The sequence below is a fragment of the Leopardus geoffroyi genome, chromosome A2 (assembly GCF_018350155.1).
Source record: "Leopardus geoffroyi isolate Oge1 chromosome A2, O.geoffroyi_Oge1_pat1.0, whole genome shotgun sequence".
In the NCBI taxonomy this organism is placed as follows: Eukaryota; Metazoa; Chordata; class Mammalia; order Carnivora; family Felidae; genus Leopardus; species Leopardus geoffroyi.
Window position 1 is genome coordinate 9,863,311 of NC_059331.1, and position 17,972 is coordinate 9,881,282.

General features: G+C 57.0%; 1 protein-coding gene across 4 annotated transcripts; it reads left to right on the forward strand.

Moving 5' to 3' along the window:
- Positions 1-14: 14 nt before the first annotated feature.
- On the forward strand, positions 15-17,668 carry CC2D1A (coiled-coil and C2 domain containing 1A). 4 transcript variants are annotated; one of them, XM_045492195.1, is made up of 29 exons: positions 15-378; positions 1,947-2,082; positions 3,948-4,060; positions 4,155-4,220; positions 4,477-4,611; positions 4,715-4,952; positions 9,264-9,388; positions 9,671-9,743; positions 9,889-9,960; positions 10,069-10,199; positions 10,278-10,350; positions 11,039-11,172; positions 11,511-11,625; positions 11,707-11,879; positions 12,540-12,662; positions 12,745-12,803; positions 12,895-13,011; positions 14,608-14,681; positions 14,756-14,814; positions 14,939-14,990; positions 15,120-15,219; positions 15,306-15,396; positions 15,711-15,848; positions 15,936-16,000; positions 16,584-16,647; positions 16,743-16,869; positions 16,948-17,024; positions 17,105-17,152; positions 17,251-17,668. In XM_045492195.1, exons 1-29 carry the CDS (start codon positions 319-321, stop codon positions 17,269-17,271), a joined length of 2,859 nt encoding a protein of 952 aa, XP_045348151.1. In that variant the 5' UTR covers positions 15-318; the 3' UTR covers positions 17,272-17,668. The 4 variants fall into 4 exon arrangements, with proteins under 4 accessions (XP_045348151.1, XP_045348153.1, XP_045348152.1 ...); XM_045492197.1 differs by having other exon boundaries at positions 47-378; positions 15,939-16,000; XM_045492196.1 differs by having other exon boundaries at positions 47-378; positions 11,514-11,625.
- The last annotated feature ends 304 nt before the right edge of the window (positions 17,669-17,972 follow it).

A 17,972-nucleotide genomic window follows, 5' to 3' on the forward strand; every position in this document is an offset into this window, starting at 1 on the left:
GCCTCTTTCCCGCGCGGCCCGCGGCCCGCCCACCGCCCGGCAGTGCGCACGCGTGCCCGCGCACTGCCTGCCGGGAGTTGTAGTTTCAGTGCGGCGGGCCCAGCAAGTCCAGTGGCTGCGCTCTGGTGCCGCGGCGCCGAGGCCGAGGCGGAAGTGGGGCGGCCACCCCCGGGGTCGAGGGCGCGGGGTCAGCGGTCGCGGGGCGCCAACCAGGGGCGCGGGGCTCAGGAAGTGCGCGTGCGCGGCGATAGGCCCCAGGGGAGGAGGCAGGGCAAGGCCAGGCGAGGTGGCCAGTGGTCTGGGCATCCTGCCTGGAAGATGCACAAGAGGAAGGGACCCCCGGGGCCCCCCGGCCGAGGTGCCGCCGCCGCCCGCCAGGTGAGTCTATACCCCACGGCCCCGCCTAGAGAACCGTTCTCACCCCTATCACAGGTTCAGAGGAGGGCCCCACCCACCAGGGGAACCGATCACCACCCCCAGGTGAGCCCCGGTCCCCGCCTTCCAGATGAGGTTCTGCCCCCAAAGTGGGGCCTAGTGGCCCCGGCTCCCCAGCTCCTCAGCTCTTGGCGCCCCGCCCTGGGCTCGGAGCCACCTGTTGCCGAAGCCTCTCCAGTTTGGGAGGGGAAGGCCTCGGACCTGAGATAAGGATAGTTAATGTACTCCTGGTTTGGACACTCATGGAACCTCGCATCAGCCAGGCCAAGTCAGACTTTCTATCCCCACTGTACAGATGAGGACACTGAGGCCCAGAGAGGTGAAGACAGCTTCCCAAGGTCATAGGGATTAACAGCTTGGCCAGGGCTAAGTGCAAAATCCAGAGTGGCTGCCATGAGCCCACGGGACTGTAGTCTGGTCGTCCTTTTCCCTCTTCCGTCTCCTCTGCCCCAGGCACCTGGAAGGTTTGATTTTTCTTAGCTTTGGTGGAAGGAGCTCAGGCCATAGTTTAGTGCCCGGGTAATAGAATCTGGCCAACCTGGAGTTCCCTGCTGGCCTCTGCATGTTGGACACTCAGCTTCACAGCTCTTACACCTGTTTCCTCGTCTGTAAAATGGAGGCCCTAAGAGTCCCTATGTCACAGCACAGTTGTGAAAATTCACTGGAATAGTTTATGGAAAGTGCTAGAACCTAACACTCAATAAGCATAACTTATTTTGTTTAATGTTTATTTATTTTGGGGAGACAGAGAGACAGAGTGGGGGAGGGGCATAGAGAGAAGGAGACACAGAATCTGAAGCAGGCTCCAGGCTCTGAGCTGTCAGCACAGAGCCCGATGCAGGACTCGAACCCACAAAGCGTGGGATCATGACCTGGGCCGAAGTCAGACACTCAACCGACTGAGCCAATAAGCGTAACTTGTTACTGTTGAAAGGAGCCATACATAGTAGCCAGTATTTGCCCATTCTGGCCGACAGAAAAGGCCGTTTTGTGTAGTTCAGTGTAATATCATCACATCACGATTGGTCATTAGCTGGGACGGGATAGGAAGACAGGTCTGTGACACAATGAAAACCCCGCTTTCAGTTTCTATGTTGTCCCGGCTTCTCCTTGCTCTTGATAACTCCAGGCTTCCTGCGTGGCCCCCTCTGCTGAGTATGCTGGAAGGAAAAGCCCAGGTGTACCGAGTGGCTCAGCTTTGGGCAGGGTGTAGGGCCTGTCTTTCCCACTGAACTCAGTCAGCAGCACATTGTGGGTGTGGGCTCGGAGCAGGGAGCGGGGTCTCTCTGCCTGCCCTTTGCCCCGGGTTGATCTAGGCCAGAGGGCCTGGCCCATCTTGGAACACCTGTTGCATTCTCAACCCATTCCAGCCCCCTGGCACTTCCCTGGGGAAATTACTTTCCCTCCGAGACCTGGGTTTCCTTCCTGAGGGAAACCTGGGTCTGTCCTGGTTGCCTCTGGACAGGTGGGGTGCATTCCAAGGTCTGACTGGACCCTTACTGTTCCCTCAGCTGGGCCTGCTGGTTGACCTCTCCCCAGACGGCCTTATGATCCCCGAGGACGGAGTTAACGATGAGGAACTGGAGGCCGAGTTCTTGGCCTTGGTGGGGGGCCAGCCCCAAGTCCTGGAGAAGCTCAAAGGCAAAGGTGAGACTCTCAACACACCCCTGAACATTCTCTGAGCACCTGCTGTGGGCAGGACTCAGCCCTGGGCCCTGGGGAGAAGGGGGAAAGGAGAGACGGAGAAGGTCTCTGCCCTCCTAGAACCCGCAGCCTGGGTTAAGAGGTTAAGCGATCAACTCTGGACCCAGAGTGAGGGTTCAAATCGCAGTTGTGCTGCTTACTGGCTGTGTGACTGATGAGTCCCAGCACCTGTGTGGACTTCGGTTTCCCCGTCTGTAAAATGGGAACAATAACTGCCCTTAGTCACAGTAGTTCATCTTCTCGTGTGTGTTAAGTACTTCACACAGGGTCTCACATTTCCTCCAACATGCTGTCCCATGATCAGGTTGGGGTGAGGGAAGCACAGAGGGATGGGGGAGACCTGTGAGCTGGGGCCAGGTGCCCGCAAGAGACACCCACAATAAGGATGGTCAGCAGAAGAGCTAGAAAGTGCGGCTGGGAGGCCCAGCGCATGCAAAGCCCTCCCCCCTCCCCCCGTGGGAGGTGACAGGGTCAGCGACACTGCAGTGGGGTTTGGGGCTGGAGCTCCAAGGGGAGACGGAACCTTTACGCTTGTTAGCTAATTCAGTCCATTCTCATTATTAACGGATTCCATGTTTGTGAATTCACCAACGGGCTAAACTTTATTGGTAACACCAAAATCAATAGTCGGGGAGGTTTTTGGCAATTCCTTGCGGGCGTGCACAGAGCTGCAGAACGTTTGAGTCGCTCACCTTCCGCAGTCCCAGCTGAGAGAGCGCAAGATGACCGTCGGCCTTCTTGTCTCAGGGCTTCAAGTAAACACGGGTCCTTCTCACAGTCTGTGTAAGGCTGCATTTTGCTCATTTTGGCACTCTTTGTGGGTACTCTTTGTGTGGTACATTTTGCTGTTCAGAATGGCACTAAAGTGTGGCGCTTAGAGCTGTCTCGTGTCTTTAAGGGCAAGAAGTTTGTGATGCGCCTTATGGAGGAAATACGCTAGCAGATAAGCTTCATTCAGACACGAGTAGCCTTGAGTTCAATGTTAACAAACCAACAACATATATTTAAAAAGGTATAGTTAGATAGAGGCACGCATTGAACAAGGTTATGCATCGGCCGGTTGACGAAACTGTGCCCAGAGGCTCATGGGATCCTAACCTTGTATTTCCTCTAGGGCCAGTGGTCCAGTACTTGCTAAGTCAGTGTTGAAGGCACTTTTATAGGACGTAGGTAATGCAAATAATGAGAATAATTCGAATGACAAAGTGCTGACGACGTGCTTTTCTAGAACCTCATTTACCTTGAGTCCTCACGATGCATGTGTGAGGGAGAAACTTGCTCTCGTCTAATAGGTGGGAAGACTGAGGCCCGGGGAGGTCACGTGACTTGCCCAGGGCTCCACAGTAAGAAAGCTGCAGAGCCAGGGTCGGAAGTCCGGCTTGATAAGCACGAGAGGAGGCCGGCAGGATTAGCGGGATCATACCTGGTGGGCCTGAGGGCAGTGGGGTGCCATGGAAGGGCCAGTAGGGGGGCATGCTGCCCTATTCTTTAGGGCCATGGGTAACTGGGACAGGAGGCTGGGGACTCTTTTTTTTTTTTTTTTAATGTTTATTTATTTTTGAGAGAGAGAGGGAGACAGAGCATGAGTGGGCGGGGGGGGGGGGCGCAGAGAGAGAGGGAGACACAGAATCCGAAGCAGGCTCCAGGCTCTGGGCTGGCAGCACAGAGCCGGACGTGGGGCTCGAACCCGCCAATCGTGAGATCATGACCTGAGCCGAAGTCGGCCGCCCAATGGACTGAGCCACCCAGGTGCCCCATGGGGACTCTTGAAGGATCCCAGTCCATCTGGGGCCTGTCACTGCCACCAGGTCCCCTGCCCATGGAGGCCATTGAGAAGATGGCGAGCCTGTGCATGAGAGACCCAGATGAGGAGGAAGGTACCGATGACGAGGAGGATGTGGAGGCTGACGACGACCTGCTGGTGAGCACCCAGGGCAGGGCAGGGAGCCACCCATGCTGTCATTGCCCCGTGCAGCAGGCCCTCATGCCTGGCCTATGGCCGTGTGTCCCTGCAGGCAGAATTAAATGTGGTCCTTGGGGAGGAGCAGAAGTCTTTGGAGTCCCACCCTCCTGTGGCTCAGGTATAGCCCGACAACCTGCTCCCCGTAGTGCAGGGTTCAAGGCCTTCCCTTGCCCCTCAGCCATGTTACCTTGGGCAGGTGACATGACACCTCTGAGACCCAGTTCCCTGCACCCGGAACAATGATGATGATTTCTACCTGGGAGGGGGGGGGGCGGGGACAGCTGGCCCCCGGGGCACCATGCCTGGTGTGTGGAGCCCCTGGGGAGAGCCCAAGTGGGGTCACCACCCAGACCATGCCCCGGTCCCTCCTGCAGCCCAAAGCCGCAGCCCCCAGCCCCGGGGTGGAGGCCACCTTGCAGGAGAGGCTGGCCCTCTACCAGAGGGCGATCGAAAGCGCTAGGCAAGCTGGAGGTGGAGCCAAGATGCGGCGCTACGACCGGGGGCTTAAGGTGAGCGGGCGGGCGGGTGATGGGAGGGCGCTGGCACCCTACCGCCGGCCCACCGCACCCAGCTGTCAGGCTCCTCGGAAACCCATTTCACACCTTCTCTCAGACACTTGAAAACCTGCTGGCCTCGGTCCGGAAAGGTAATGCCATCGACGAAGGGGACATCCCACCGCCTGTGGCAGTGGGGAAGGGTCCGGCAGCCACCCCCAGCCACACGCCCGCACCCTCCCAGCCGGCCTCCACCACGAGCCAGCCAGCCCCGGAGCCCAGGGTCACGGTAGAAGGCCTGCCTTCCTCTGCCCCAGCCTCATCCATAGGCTTGGCTAAGCCCCAGCTTCCGCCAGGTAGGCCGGGGGCAGGGCTGGGCTGACATGGGATGTTGCAGGCGTGGGATTTACTCAGCACTTGACCATTCTGTGGGGGTGCAGGCCCTGCACTGACTGTCAGATATCCTTAACGCCCCTCGCCTCCCCAGGTCCTCATGTCTCTGGAGTTCACGAATGCCGTTTTTTGTACGTTTCGTGGTTTAATACATACAACATGACATTGGCCCTTTGAACCCTTTCTCAGTGTGCAATTGAGTAGCACATTCACCATGTGGTGCACCGGTCTCCTCTGTTTCCAAGACTGTTTCATCAAACAAAAACTCTCTTCCCGCGAAACACTAGCTCCCCATTTCTGCTCCCCCGGCCCCTGACAGCCGCCATCTATGCTCTATGAGTCTGCGTCTCCCGGATACGTCACGTAAGTGGGACGACACACGAGTTGTCCTTTGGTGCCAGCTTCTTTCACTTAGTGTCACCTTGCAGCACGCATCGGAGTCCCTTTTGAGGGCTAACGCGTAAGAGCTGTAAGTGGATAATTCCCCAGCCCTCAGCATGTCTGTCTTCTAAAACTTACCTGCGAGTTTATGAGTTCAAGCCCTGCGTCAGGCTCTGTGCTGACAGCTCGGAGCCTGGAGCCTGCTTTGGATTCTGTGTCTTCCTCTCTCTCTGCTCCTCCCCCACTCACACTCTGTCTCTGTCTCTGTCTCTGTCTCTGTCTCTCTCAAAAATAAACATTAAAAAAAACAAACAAACCCTCACCTGCGGGAGGTTTTCCTTCCCAACCTCTCCCTCTCCGGTGGCCTTCCTCCCACTACCCGAAAGGAGTGCCCGCCTCTGTCCCTTCTAGAATATCAACACAAGCACTGCCCCAGGGGCAAACGCTCCCCAAACATACGAAGAGACTTAAAACTGGGCTGGCCCGGTTGAGAAAGTAAACACCAGGTCTAAATCTTTCCACAGCCCGGCTGGTTTCTAAGCTATTGTTTTGGCAAAGTTCAGGGAAGGTTGTTGGAAATCGTCACCCGAAATGCTCAGCCAAAATCACCAAAGCTTTTTTCACGACGGGGTTTTGGCATACGACTTGGGTAGGGTCCAGGGAAGCCCGCAACATGGTGATAACAGGACCCCGTGTCTTCCCGTCTATTTGTTGGTATGAAGCAGGTTTCCTGGTGCTTTGAAAAAGAAAAAAGGGAAGTTGGGAAACAATGAACGGGGAAACGGGAGTTAATTGGTAGAAGGCGGACCCAGCCCCAGCCCTGTCAGCAAGAGGTGCCAGTGCGATAAAATTGTGCTCTTGGCATATAAAAATTCTTTATCAAAAAGCCTGATATATTTAGGCTTTGTTCAGTGCTATGCTAATAATACCAATGATTCAACCTGGAAGAATGTTTTCGCTGCCCCCCCCCCCCCCCCCCACCAAGAGGGAGCACAAGCAGGGGAGGGGCAGAGGGAAAGAGAGAATCTTAAGCTGTTAGTGTGGCCTGGATCTCACAACCCTGGGATAATGAGCTGAGCCCAAATCAAGAGTCAGATGGACGCTCAACTGACTCAGCCACTCAGGTGCCCCCAGAAGGACATTTTCTTAACTCCGAGAGACTCACTGTGATAGGAGATAAAACCGATCAAATGTCAACGCTCTTTTGCTTCCACTCACAGATACCTTTTCAGGCAAATAGACCTGAACTTAAAGCTGTAGGTGCAGTTGTCAGTCTGAAAAAGTACGACGCATGTAGCTTGCCAGGCGTTTCTAGGATTTGTGGACCCCGGTGGTTGTTTTGTTTTTTTATGTCAAAAATTGCACCAGTTGCCCTAAATTTAATGATACTTCTCCTGAAAACCTATCGAACGTGTCATTTAATACTGTAACTAGCATACTGTTTAAAAAAGCAATTTAGGGGGGCCTGGGTGGCTCAGTCGCTTGAGTGTCCGACATTGGCTCAGGTCACGATCTCGCGGTCCGTGAGTTCAGGCCCCACGTCGGGCTCTGGGCTGATGGCTCAGAGCCTTGAGCCTGCTTCGGATTCTGTGTCTCCCTCTCTCTGCCCCTCCCCCACTCACACTCTGTCTTTCTCAAAAATGAATAGACGTTAAAAAACTAAAAAAAAAAGCAGTTTAACTCTCCATTTCCTCACTTTGCCAATGAACCTCATAGATGGATTTTGGTTGCACAAATATACCATAGGGCGGTCAGGAAAAGACTTATTTTTTTTTTTTAATTTTTTTTTTTCAACGTTTACTTATTTTTGGGACAGAGAGAGACAGAGCATGAACGGGGGAGGGACAGAGAGAGAGGGAGACACAGAATCTGAAGCAGGCTCCAGGCTCTGAGCCATCAGCCCAGAGCCTGACGTGGGGCCTGAACTCACGGACCACGAGATCGTGACCTGGCTGAAGTCGGACGCTTAACCGACTGCACCACCCAGGCGCCCCTAGGAAAAGACTTTTAACAGGGCACCTGGGTGGCTTAGTCAGTTGAGCGTCGGGCTCTTGATTTTGGCTTGTGTCATGATCCCCAAGTCGTGGGATTAAGCCCCTCGTTGGGCTCTGTGCTGAGGGTGGAGCCTGCTTGGGATTCTCTCTGCCTCTGCCCCTCCCCCACTCATACTCTCTCTCCCCCCCCACCCAGTATGAAAAAAAAAAAAACGAAAAAAGGCAGCTTTAAACTGAGCAGGCCCCCTGTTTCTTTGATAAACACAGTGCAGCACTGTATTTCTCTTCCTTGTGGTTTTCCTAGTATCATTTCTTACAGCTTCGTTTATTATAAGAACAGCATATAACGCGCATAACGTACGAAACGTGTCGATCGGTTGTCTTTATTGGTGATGCCCGCGGTCAACAACAAGCTATGAGTAGTCAAATTCGGGGGGAGTCAAAAGTAGATTTCCAACTGCATGGCGGGGGCAGGGGGTGTTGGTGCCCCTGACACCCTCATTGTTCAAGGGTCAACTGTACTTGATGTACTGAATTGTACACTTAAAAAGGGTTAAGAGGGGGGGCGCCTGGGTGGCGCAGTCGGTTGAGCGTCCGACTTCAGCCAGGTCACGATCTCGCGGTCCGTGAGTTCGAGCCCCGCGTCGGGCTCTGGGCTGATGGCTCAGAGCCTGGAGCCTGTTTCCGATTCTGTGTCTCCCTCTCTCTCTGCCCCTGCCCCGTTCATGTTCTGTCTCTCTCTGTCTCAAAAATAAATAAACGTTGAAAACAAAACAAAACAAAATAAAACAAAAACAAAAAAAAGGGTTAAGAGGGTAAATTTCATGTGTATTTTGCCGCAATTAAAGAAAACAAGGGGCACCACCAGCTCATTCAGTAAAGCGTGTGACTCTTGATCTCGGGGTCATGAGTTCGAGGCCCACAGTTGGCATAGAGCTTGCAAAAAAATAAAAAATAAAAATAAGTGAATACTGGTGAGTGTCAAATCACCATGGTAGTTAAAGTACATTAGATTAGGGGCGCCTGGGTGGCGCAGTCGGTTAAGCGTCCGACTTCAGCCAGGTCACGATCTTGCGGTCCGTGAGTTCGAGCCCCGCGTCGGGCTCTGGGCTGATGGCTCAGAGCCTGGAGCCTGTTTCCGATTCTGTGTCTCCCTCTCTCTCTGCCCCTCCCCCGTTCATGCTCTGTCTCTCTCTGTCCCAAAAATAAATAAACGTTGAAAAAAAAAATTAAAAAAAAATAATAATAAAAAAATAAAGTACATTAGATTAAAAAACGTTAAAAAAATTTTTAACATTTATTTATTTTTAAGAGAGAGAGAGAGAGAGTACAAGTGAGGGAGGGGCAGAGAGAGAGACAGGGAGACACAGAATCCAAAGCAGGCTCCAGGCTCTGAGCTGTCAGCACAGAGCCCGATGCAGGGCTCAAACCCACAGACCGTGAGATCATGACCTGAGCTAAAGTCGGACACTTAACTGACTGAGCCACCCAGGCGCCCTTAAAGTACATTAAGTTTTAAAGAGTGATGTGATAGTTCTGTTTTGTGAATGTCAGTATTTGCACGACACTGGGAATGACAACTGTGGCCACTTTTTAAAGTTAAGATGAGGGCCGCCTGGGTGGCTCAGTCGGTTAAGCGTCCGACTTTGGTGCAGGTTATGACCTCACGGTTCGAGGGTTCAAGCCCCACGTCGGGCTCTGTGGTGACAGCTCGGAGCCTGGAGCCTGCTGTGGATTCTGTCTCTTTCTCAGGTCCCGGGGTAGAGTCCCCGCCACACCATCTTGGGGAGACGGCATGGCCTCTCAGCCTCGGTGCTCACATCTGTAGGTCAGGCCTAAGGAACAGGCTTCGTTGTGACGGTTAAACAGAGGCGGTTCGTACGCTGTTCCCCCTTCCAGGTCCCTGCAGCCCTGACCTCCTGGCCCAGTTGCAGAGCCGCCAGCGCGAATATAAGTTGGCCGCCCTCCACGCCAAGCAGCAGGGAGATACTGCCACTGCTGCCAGACGTTTCCGTGTGGCCAAGGTGCGTCCAGACCGGTGGGAGAAGACACGATGCTTCCGACTTTGCGTGGTGGCAAAGAACAGGAGCGCTGTGGTCACACGGACCCCAGTTTGACTCCTGACCTTTAGTCACTCTGTACGTGTAGTTTTCCGTATCTCTTAAAGCCCCGGTTTACCCTGCCTGTGAAATGGGCGTCAGTATCGGAAGGGGCTTAAGCAAGATGCTGCAGAGGAATGGACAGAGGCTCCCCACAGGGTTCTGGCCCCCAACTGCAGCCTCTTCCCCTCGTCTCCTTTCTCTCAGAGCTTCGATGCCATCTTGGAGGCCCTGAGCCGGGGGGAGCCTGTGGACCTGTCCCGCCTGCCGCCTCCCCCTGGTGAGGACCCTACCACCCTGCCCAGCCTCCGGGACTTGGTGCTGCCACCCTCTCTGGTCACCTGGGGACCCCCTCAGACCACACCAGTGTGGGGTAGGGGGTCCCCAAGCAAGCCCCTCACTGGACTGGACCTCTCTGCCCTCAGACCAGCTGCCCCCAGACCCACCCTCGCCCTCACCGCAGCCTCCGGCTCCCAGCACGGTGCCCTCCACGCCAGGTAGGCTCTTGGAACCCTGTGTGGTGGGCAGGCCAGGGCGACAAGTCTCTCCTTCCCAAGACTCTTAACCCTGCCCCTCTGCTCCCCCTCGGCCCCCGTCTGGCCCAGAGGTTCCCCCACCTCCGCGGACTCTCCTGGAGGCACTGGAGCAGCGGATGGAGCGATACCACGTGGCCGCGGCCCAGGCCAAGACCAAAGGGGACCAGCGGAAGGCTCGCATGCATGAGCGCATCGTCAAGGTGTGTGGGGGCCCAGTGGGCAGGCAGACAGCGCCCGGAGGCCTTGCCCAGGTAGCCCTAATCCTGTGTCCACTACAGCAATACCAAGATGCCATCCGAGCCCACAAGGCGGGCCGAACGGTAGATGTGGCCGAGCTGCCGGTGCCCCCAGGTAGGCACAGCCCCCACCCCTGCCCCTCCCGGCCTCTGAGCCTCCGTAGGTGCTATTCCTCCTGACCGCACAGGCCCAGGGAGCTGTGTGCTTCGCATTCGGGAATTCTGCAAACTTGTTAGATAATTGGTACCTTACAGTTGGGTCCCAATCGGAGTGTTTGTACCACGGAAATCGGCAGACGCTAAAAATCAGGGGGTTTTACTTGGAGAGCCTGTTCACCAGCCCACCATCGTCTGTCTGATTTCTTCCATTTCTTCTGTGTTCGACTCCTCCTTTCGCATCAGCTCTCGGCCTTACACTCTACTCAGCCTTCCATCAGCCTCCCAGTGGGTTGGGGGCCTCCTCTGGGTTCTCAGAGCTGCCTGCGCACCCCCGGGAGAGCAATTATTCCTCAACACCTTGGTCCCCTGGGAATCCCTCCAGGCCTGTGACCGCCTCTTGTGCCTGGTAGCCCGCCTCACCCCCTGCTTGCCCGTTGGCGTCTGGTCAAGGCCCGGGGTCAGGTGAGAGGCAGCAGGAGATTAGGTTGGAATAATCTGGCATCTACACAGAACCAGCAGCAGCTCCTTCCTGGATTCAAAGTACATCCAAAGCCCCGAGGCTCCTTAGGAAGGGGAGGAACCCACGTCTCTGCCATCGCGGCATGGGTCCCTCCCTCCTGACTGGGCCCTGACTGGCCGCCCAGGCTTTCCCCCCATCCAGGGCCTGGAGGCTACCGAGCCCACCCAGCAGAGCCTGGTGGGGGTCTTGGAGACTGCCATGAAGCTGGCTAACCAGGATGAAGGCGCAGAGGATGAAGAGGATGAGGAACCTAAGAAGGTGGGAGGGGCTGGGGTCTTGGGGTGAGACGGGAGTGGCAGCAAAACCCTGACAGAGCCTGGGAAGGGCTGGCCTCCCTCCCGGCCTGGCCACTTCCTGGCTGTGCAGCCGCGGGCAAGCCATTTTGCTCTCTGATCCTGCCTCCTCATCTGTAAAGTGGGTCCAGGGGCTGTCTTTGTCTCTGCAAAGATTCAGTGAGAATGAGACCATATGGGGCATTCGTTGCTGAGGAAACAGAAACTAAGACAGTCACCATTGTCAGTTTCGGGCCCCAGCCCCTTGGGGAGTGGAACCATTGCGAGTGCTGGGAGAGCTCTGATTCCCTCCCTGTCTGTCAGCAGCCCACCAGCCCTCCGGCCCCCATGGCCCAGCCCAAGGCCCCACCCTCAAGGGCACCCCAATCAGGCTCCACCCCAGCAGCCAAAACAGCCCCCAAGGGCACATCCGCCAGAGGTAGGTATGCCCTCCCTTCCTGGGCTGCCTGTTGCTTGGCTGTGGGCCAGGCCGCATCCACAGACACCCCTGTACCCACAGCCCAGCAGCAACTGGCCTTCCTGGAGGGCCGCAAGAAGCAGCTCCTACAGGCCGCACTGAGAGCCAAGCAGAAGAATGATGTGGAGGGTGCCAAAATGCACCTGCGCCAGGCCAAGGGGCTGGAGCCCATGCTGGAGGCTTCACGCAATGGGCTGCCTGTGGATATTGCCAAGGTGAACCCTCTAGGCCAGCTGGACCTCCCCAGGCACCCACCTGTTGGGCTGTGGCCACTTAGCAGCCACGTAACTTGGAGTATATTAGTCAGGATCCAGGTTAAGCTTCTGTAACAGATAAGTACCCCCCCAACTCAGTGGCTGAAAGAAGACAGATATGTTTCTCGCATGTAATACTCAGGGCAGTCTGGGCTCTGGAAAAGACAGAGCCCTCCAGGGCCCAGGTTCCTTCCATCTTGTTGCTCTGTCACACCTTGGAAGGTCATCTTTGTCCACGTGCTCAGAGTGGACGGATGCCCTTCCTGCATTCAGTCCATGGGAAGCAGTGAGAGAAAGAAAGGGCAAGGCAAGCAGTTCTATTTAAAGCAAGTGACATGGAATGCCATCACTTCTCACCTTCCACTGGCCGCAGCTGAATCCCATGGCTGTACCCGGCTGCAAGGGATGCTGGGACATGTAGTACCTGGGCTGTGTGCCACTTTGGGAGGAACCATCCACTTCTCTCTGAGCACCACTTTTCTCCTCGGGGAAGAAGAAAGACCAGGGCTGGGGCAAAGCAGTGGTCCAGGAAGGCCTCTCCAAGAAGGAGTGACGTTTCCATGCGCGGGCCTGTTTGTTGCTAACCAGCAGGCCGCTCCCCATGAGGCTTGTCTTCTCTAGGTGCCACCCGCCCCCGTCAACAAAGATGACTTCTCTCTGGTCCAGCGGCCTGGCCCAGGTCTGTCTCAGGAGTCTGCCCGGCGCTACGGTGAACTCACCAAGCTCATAAGGCAGCAGCATGAGGTGAGGTGGGCCCCTGGCCCAGATCAGCAGGCCTCAGGGTCATGGCCCCCCACCCCTCCCCTCACTGCCTTCTGCTCTTCAGATGTGCCTGAACCACTCTAACCAGTTCACCCACCTGGGCAACATTGCCGAAACCAGCAAGTAAGTACCCCTGTCCCTGCCTCTGCCAGACGTCTGTACCCCCATCCCATCCCTGGGTCCAGGGACCTGAACAGGGCTCTCTTGCTGGCAGATTTGAGAAATTGGCAGAGGACTGTAAGCGGAGCATGGAGATTCTGAAGCAGGCATTCGCCCGAGGTCTCCCCACGCCCACTGCCCGCTTTGAGCAGAGAACCTTCAGCGTCATCAAGTAAGGCCCTGATGCCCCTTGGCCCAGATGCCCCTTTGGAGAGGGGCTTGCACTCCCCAGAAGCCAGCAGAGGACTTGCCTCTGGGGGGGGGAGTTTGGTTGCACGGTGAAAGCACAGTATATGCAAGGGTCCTGAGGCAGGCATGAGGTGCAAGTGAAAGATGGTGTTGGGGAGTTGCCAGTGACACATTGAGAAATGGGGAAGACCGAGTGAGTGCAGAGATGTGCCTTGTCCCAAGGCCCGGGCGAGCCCTCAGCGTGGTTGTTGTTGGTCCTGCTCCTCTTAAGCCTTCCCACACCGTGGGGAATTGGGATCATTTCCCCACTTACAGATGGGGTTAGGCACAGCCACTGCAACAACCTAGGATACCCCACACCCCTTACCTTGGCTCTCCCACGTCTGCACAGCCTGGCTCCCCATCACCTCGTCCCCACCCACTGTCCCCACGTTGCTTGCCTCCTGCCACACAGGCCTGTTTTTGGTCCCTCAGACAAACCAAGCATGTTCATCCTCAGGGCCTTTGCACTGGCTCTTTCCTCTGCACAGACCCTCTTCCCCAGGTCTCCGTGTAGTAGCGCCTTCTTGGCATCCAGAATCACCTATGATGTCGCCTCCCTTGAGAGGCCCTCTTTGACCACTCCCGTCTACAACAGCCCATCCTGAGCATGCTCCACTCTCTTCCCCTATTTTAATTTTCTGCAGAATTGCTTTGTTTCCTCTGTTTATATATGCATTGGTTTTCTCTTCATTCAGCTAGCTTGGGCTCCATGAGCACAGGGATGGGGTCTGTCTCACTATATCCCCATCAGTGAGGACACCAGCAGGCACATAGTAGGGGCTTCAGAAATATTGCTCTTTTAAATTTGTTAAGATGTTTGTTTATTTTTGAATTAAATTTTTTTTTTTTTTTCAACGTTTATTTATTTTTGAGACAGAGAGAGACAGAGCATGAACGGGGGAGGGGCAGAGAGAGAGGGAGACACAGAATCGGAAACAGGCTCCAGGCTCTGAGCCATCAGCCCAGAGTCCGACGCGGGGCTCGAACTCACGGACCGCGAGATCGTGACCTGGCTGAAGTCGGACGCTTAACCGACTGCGCCACCCAGGCGCCCCGATGTTTGTTTATTTTTGAACGAGAGAGAGAGAGAGGGACAGAGTGCGAGCGGGGGAGGGGCAGAGAGCGAGGGAGACACAGAATCTGAAGCAGGCTCCAGGCTCTGAGCTGTCAGCACCGAGCCTGACGTGGGGCTCGAACCCACGAACCCTGAGATCATGACCTGAAATCGGACTCTTGACCGACTGAGCCACCCAAGCACCCCCCAGAAGTATTGTTAAATGAAGGGAACGTCCCCCAGCAGTGAAGCCACTGGCTGGCGCAGAGTGGGTCCCAGACTGAAGAAAAGTCTCGAAAATAAGCCGTTGGCAGATCTGGACAAAGAATTCCAGTCTGTCCAGATCCTAAAACTGGAGCCCAGGAGCCCATATAGCTACAAAGGCCAGCACGGGGTGTGTTCCCTGGATCCACAAAGGGAAAAGAAGGCGGGCAGGCGTTGGGGCTGACGTGCCTCTTGTCTCCCCACCTGCCCTCCCGGAAGGATCTTCCCTGACCTCAGCAGCAACGACATGCTCCTGTTCATCGTGAAGGGCATCAACTTGCCCACGCCCCCAGGTGAGGGGCGCCAGGCAGGGGTCAGGGCTGCGGGACTGCCTCACTGCCCAGCTCTGACCCTTGTCTGCCCACAGGGCTGTCTCCCAGCGACCTGGATGTCTTTGTTCGGTTTGACTTCCCCTATCCCAACGTGGTATGTAGAGAGCCCAGGAGAGGAAAGATGGGCTCAAGCCTCATCCGCGGGAGTGGGCCGGCAGGGGTCCAAGGGCAGGCCCCAGCCCCTGAGCCTTCCTGCCTCCTATTTGATTTGGCTCTAGGAAGAAGCTCAGAAAGACAAGACCAGTGTGATTAAGAACACAGACTCCCCCGGTGAGCGGAGGAGGAGGGGGAGGAGGCCGTGGCTGCCAGGAGGCACCCCAGCCCCATGCAGAGAGAACCTGAAACCATAGCCTGACCCCTCCCTCTTTCCTCCTGGGCCTGTCCTCATTCCCTGAGTAGAGTTCAAGGAGCAGTTCAAACTCTGCATCAACCGCAGCCACCGCGGCTTCCGAAGGGCCATCCAGACCAAAGGCATCAAATTTGAAGTGGTCCACAAGGGGTGAGCTGGGGGTGCAGGTGCTGGGCAGACTCTGGGGGAGGGGGAGCTGCCCTGGGCCAACCATCCTGTCCCCCTCACGCACACAGGGGGCTGTTCAAGACTGACCGGGTGCTGGGCACGGCCCAGCTGAAGCTGGACGCCCTGGAGACCGCGTGTGAGGTCCGGGAGATCCTTGAGGTGAGATGTGGACATTTGCCCACAGGCTCTGGTGTGGCTGTGTCACTTGTTAACATTATTCAAAAGCTCCCTACAGGACCTGGGCCTCCTAGGGGTCTCTTCTGCTGACCCAGCTTCTCCCCCAGGGATCCCAGACCTCCATACTACCCAGCCCTAAATATTCCCAGCACCCTGCTCCATTTTGACCAATTGGCGTCTCAGCTCTATCTATCTAGGGGCTCAGATTTTGGAAATTACCCTGGTTCTCTCTGATCCCGGCCCTGGGCCTCCAGCCATTGCCTGCTTCTCAGTAGCCTCCCCTCATTTCCACCCAGGTCCTGGATGGTCGCAGGCCCACCGGGGGGCGGCTGGAGGTGATGGTCCGGATTCGGGAGCCACTGACCGCCCAGCAGTTGGAGACCACAACTGAGAGGTGGCTGGTCATTGACCCCGTGCCAGCAGCCGCGCCCACGGTGAGACTCCTGCCCATCAGCAACCCCAGGGAGGGAGGCTTGGTTCAAGCGGGCCGGGAATCACAAGACTGGTTCTGTCCACTGAAGCAGGTTGCTGGGCCCAAAGGGAAGGCCCCTCCCGTACCCACCCCTTCGAGGGAGCCAGGGAACAGGTAGGTGGCTGGGTCAAGCCATGCTGGAGAGAAGTCCCTTCTTCCTATTTCAGCCCCTCCTGGACAGTTTCCCATCAGGCACGAATTGTAGTGCATCCCTTCCCTTCTCCAAAACGTCTCCTGGCTCCCCGTCTCCTGAAACGTCCTGACACTTCTCAGCCTGATTTTTCGGATCTTTTGTGATTGGACCATTATCAATATATCCAGTAGTCTCGCCCCACCCCACTTCCTCCTGTTCGTTCATGGTTATCTACACCTCATTTTCACTGGCCTCTGGGCTTTTCTGTCTTCTGACGATGTCATGACCCCCCTACCCAGCACTTGCTCCCCACTCCCCTGCCCGACTCTAACTCCTCTGGCTCCCAGCTTGGCTGCGTTCTTCCCTGGGAAACCTTCCCTGACCACCGGGCATGGCAGTTGCCTGAGTGTAGAGCCCTCAGCCCCACTAGGTCGTGGGCTCTGCAACACCAGGGTGGGCCTAGCTTATCTCCTGCTGTTCCCCAGCGCCCAGTGTGTCTGTGAGAATTAACGAGGTCAGGCTTGGGGGGTCCTTGCGGCCCTTCATCCCTCCCCAACTCCACAGATCGGCCCGGCCCCTGCACAGCCTCAGCGTGCTGGCCTTTGATCAAGAGCGTCTGGAGCGGAAGGTGGGTGCCTGCTTTGACAGGCTGGCTGGGGCAGGATTGGGGGTTCGGTAGGCCCTGGACAGGGCCGTCACAGTCCCCCACTCTGCACCCCCCAGATCCTGGCCCTGAGGCAGGCGCGGCGGCCGGTGCCCCCGGAGGTGGCCCAGCAGTACCAGGACATCATGCAACGCAGCCAGTGGCAGAGGGCGCAGCTGGAGCAGGGGGGCCCGGGCATCCGGAGGGGTAGGGTCTCGGGGATGGGCGCGTGGGGGAGGGGAGGGCAGGGCAGCAGCCCCCATCCTGACCCCTCCCCACCCTCAGAGTACGCGGCCCAGCTGGAGCGTCAGGTGCAGTTCTACACAGAGGCGGCCCGGCGCCTGGGCAACGACGGCAGCAGGGTGAGCCAGGCGAGGGCCGGGTGGGCGCTGGGGGGCCGGGGCTGCCCGCGGCTGCCCGCTGACCGCCTCTCGGCCCCCAGGAGGCTGCAAAGGAGGCACTCTACAGGCGGAACCTGGTGGAGAGTGAGGTGAGCGGCCAGGGTGTGTGAGCGGCCAGGCCGGGGGGTGTGGGGCACGGCTGTGGCCATGAATACCCCCCCCCTGACCCTGGCGGCTTCCCCCTTAGCTGCAGCGGCTCCGCAGGTGAGGGGTTGGCCGGATGGGCGGCCCCTGGAGAGTGCCCAAGGCCCTGGCACCGGGAGGAGCTGACCAGGCCACCGCCGGAGGCCAGACAAGCAGACAATCAGCAGACCGTCAGCTCCAGATGGACATGTCCTCCGCTGGGTTCCTCCTGGCGGTGGGCCCTGGAGAGTCCCGTTTGCACAGCCTGGGGTGTCCGGCCCCTGGCCTGCCCCACAGGTGGGGGGGCAGCTAGGACCAAGCCCCGAGGGCCCCTGCAAGCACTTTACTTCCTATCCTTCCCCAGCCTTAACCCTGAAGCCCACCCACACCCCAAAGAAGCCACTGAGGTCAGCCAGAGCCCAGCTGGCTCCCCAGGGCTGACACAGGGAATAAACAGCCAGGGCCACGCCTGGCTCACTCTGTCCTGTTGATGTTTCTTGCCCCCGCCCTGTGGCCAGCTGGGTCTCTCCCACAGTCCCCCGGGGGTTGATGGCAAGGTGCCCATAAGAGGGGCAGGCCGTGGGGGGAGAGTGCCCGTGAAGGATGTGTTCTATTCACACACTTGCTCCGGGGACATGTGTGAGGGCTGTGGCCTGCTTGAGGGCGTCTGCCGTGCCGTGTGTTTCTGTAGCTGGTGGCCTTGGGTATGTGTATACGCATATGTGTATACGTATGGTCAGCTGTCACGTGGTGGTTCTTGCTGACCCCTCGAAATCCAGCCCGGCC

Coding starts and splice junctions, on each gene's coding strand:
- CC2D1A (XM_045492195.1), top strand. CDS start 319: ATGCACAAGAGGAAGGGACCCCCGGGGCCCCCCGGCCGAGGTGCCGCC. Junction 9,744..9,888: donor CCGCCTGCCGCCTCCCCCTG/GTGAGGACCCTA, acceptor CTCTGCCCTCAG/ACCAGCTGCCCCCAGACCCA. Junction 12,663..12,744: donor TCATAAGGCAGCAGCATGAG/GTGAGGTGGGCC, acceptor TCTGCTCTTCAG/ATGTGCCTGAACCACTCTAA.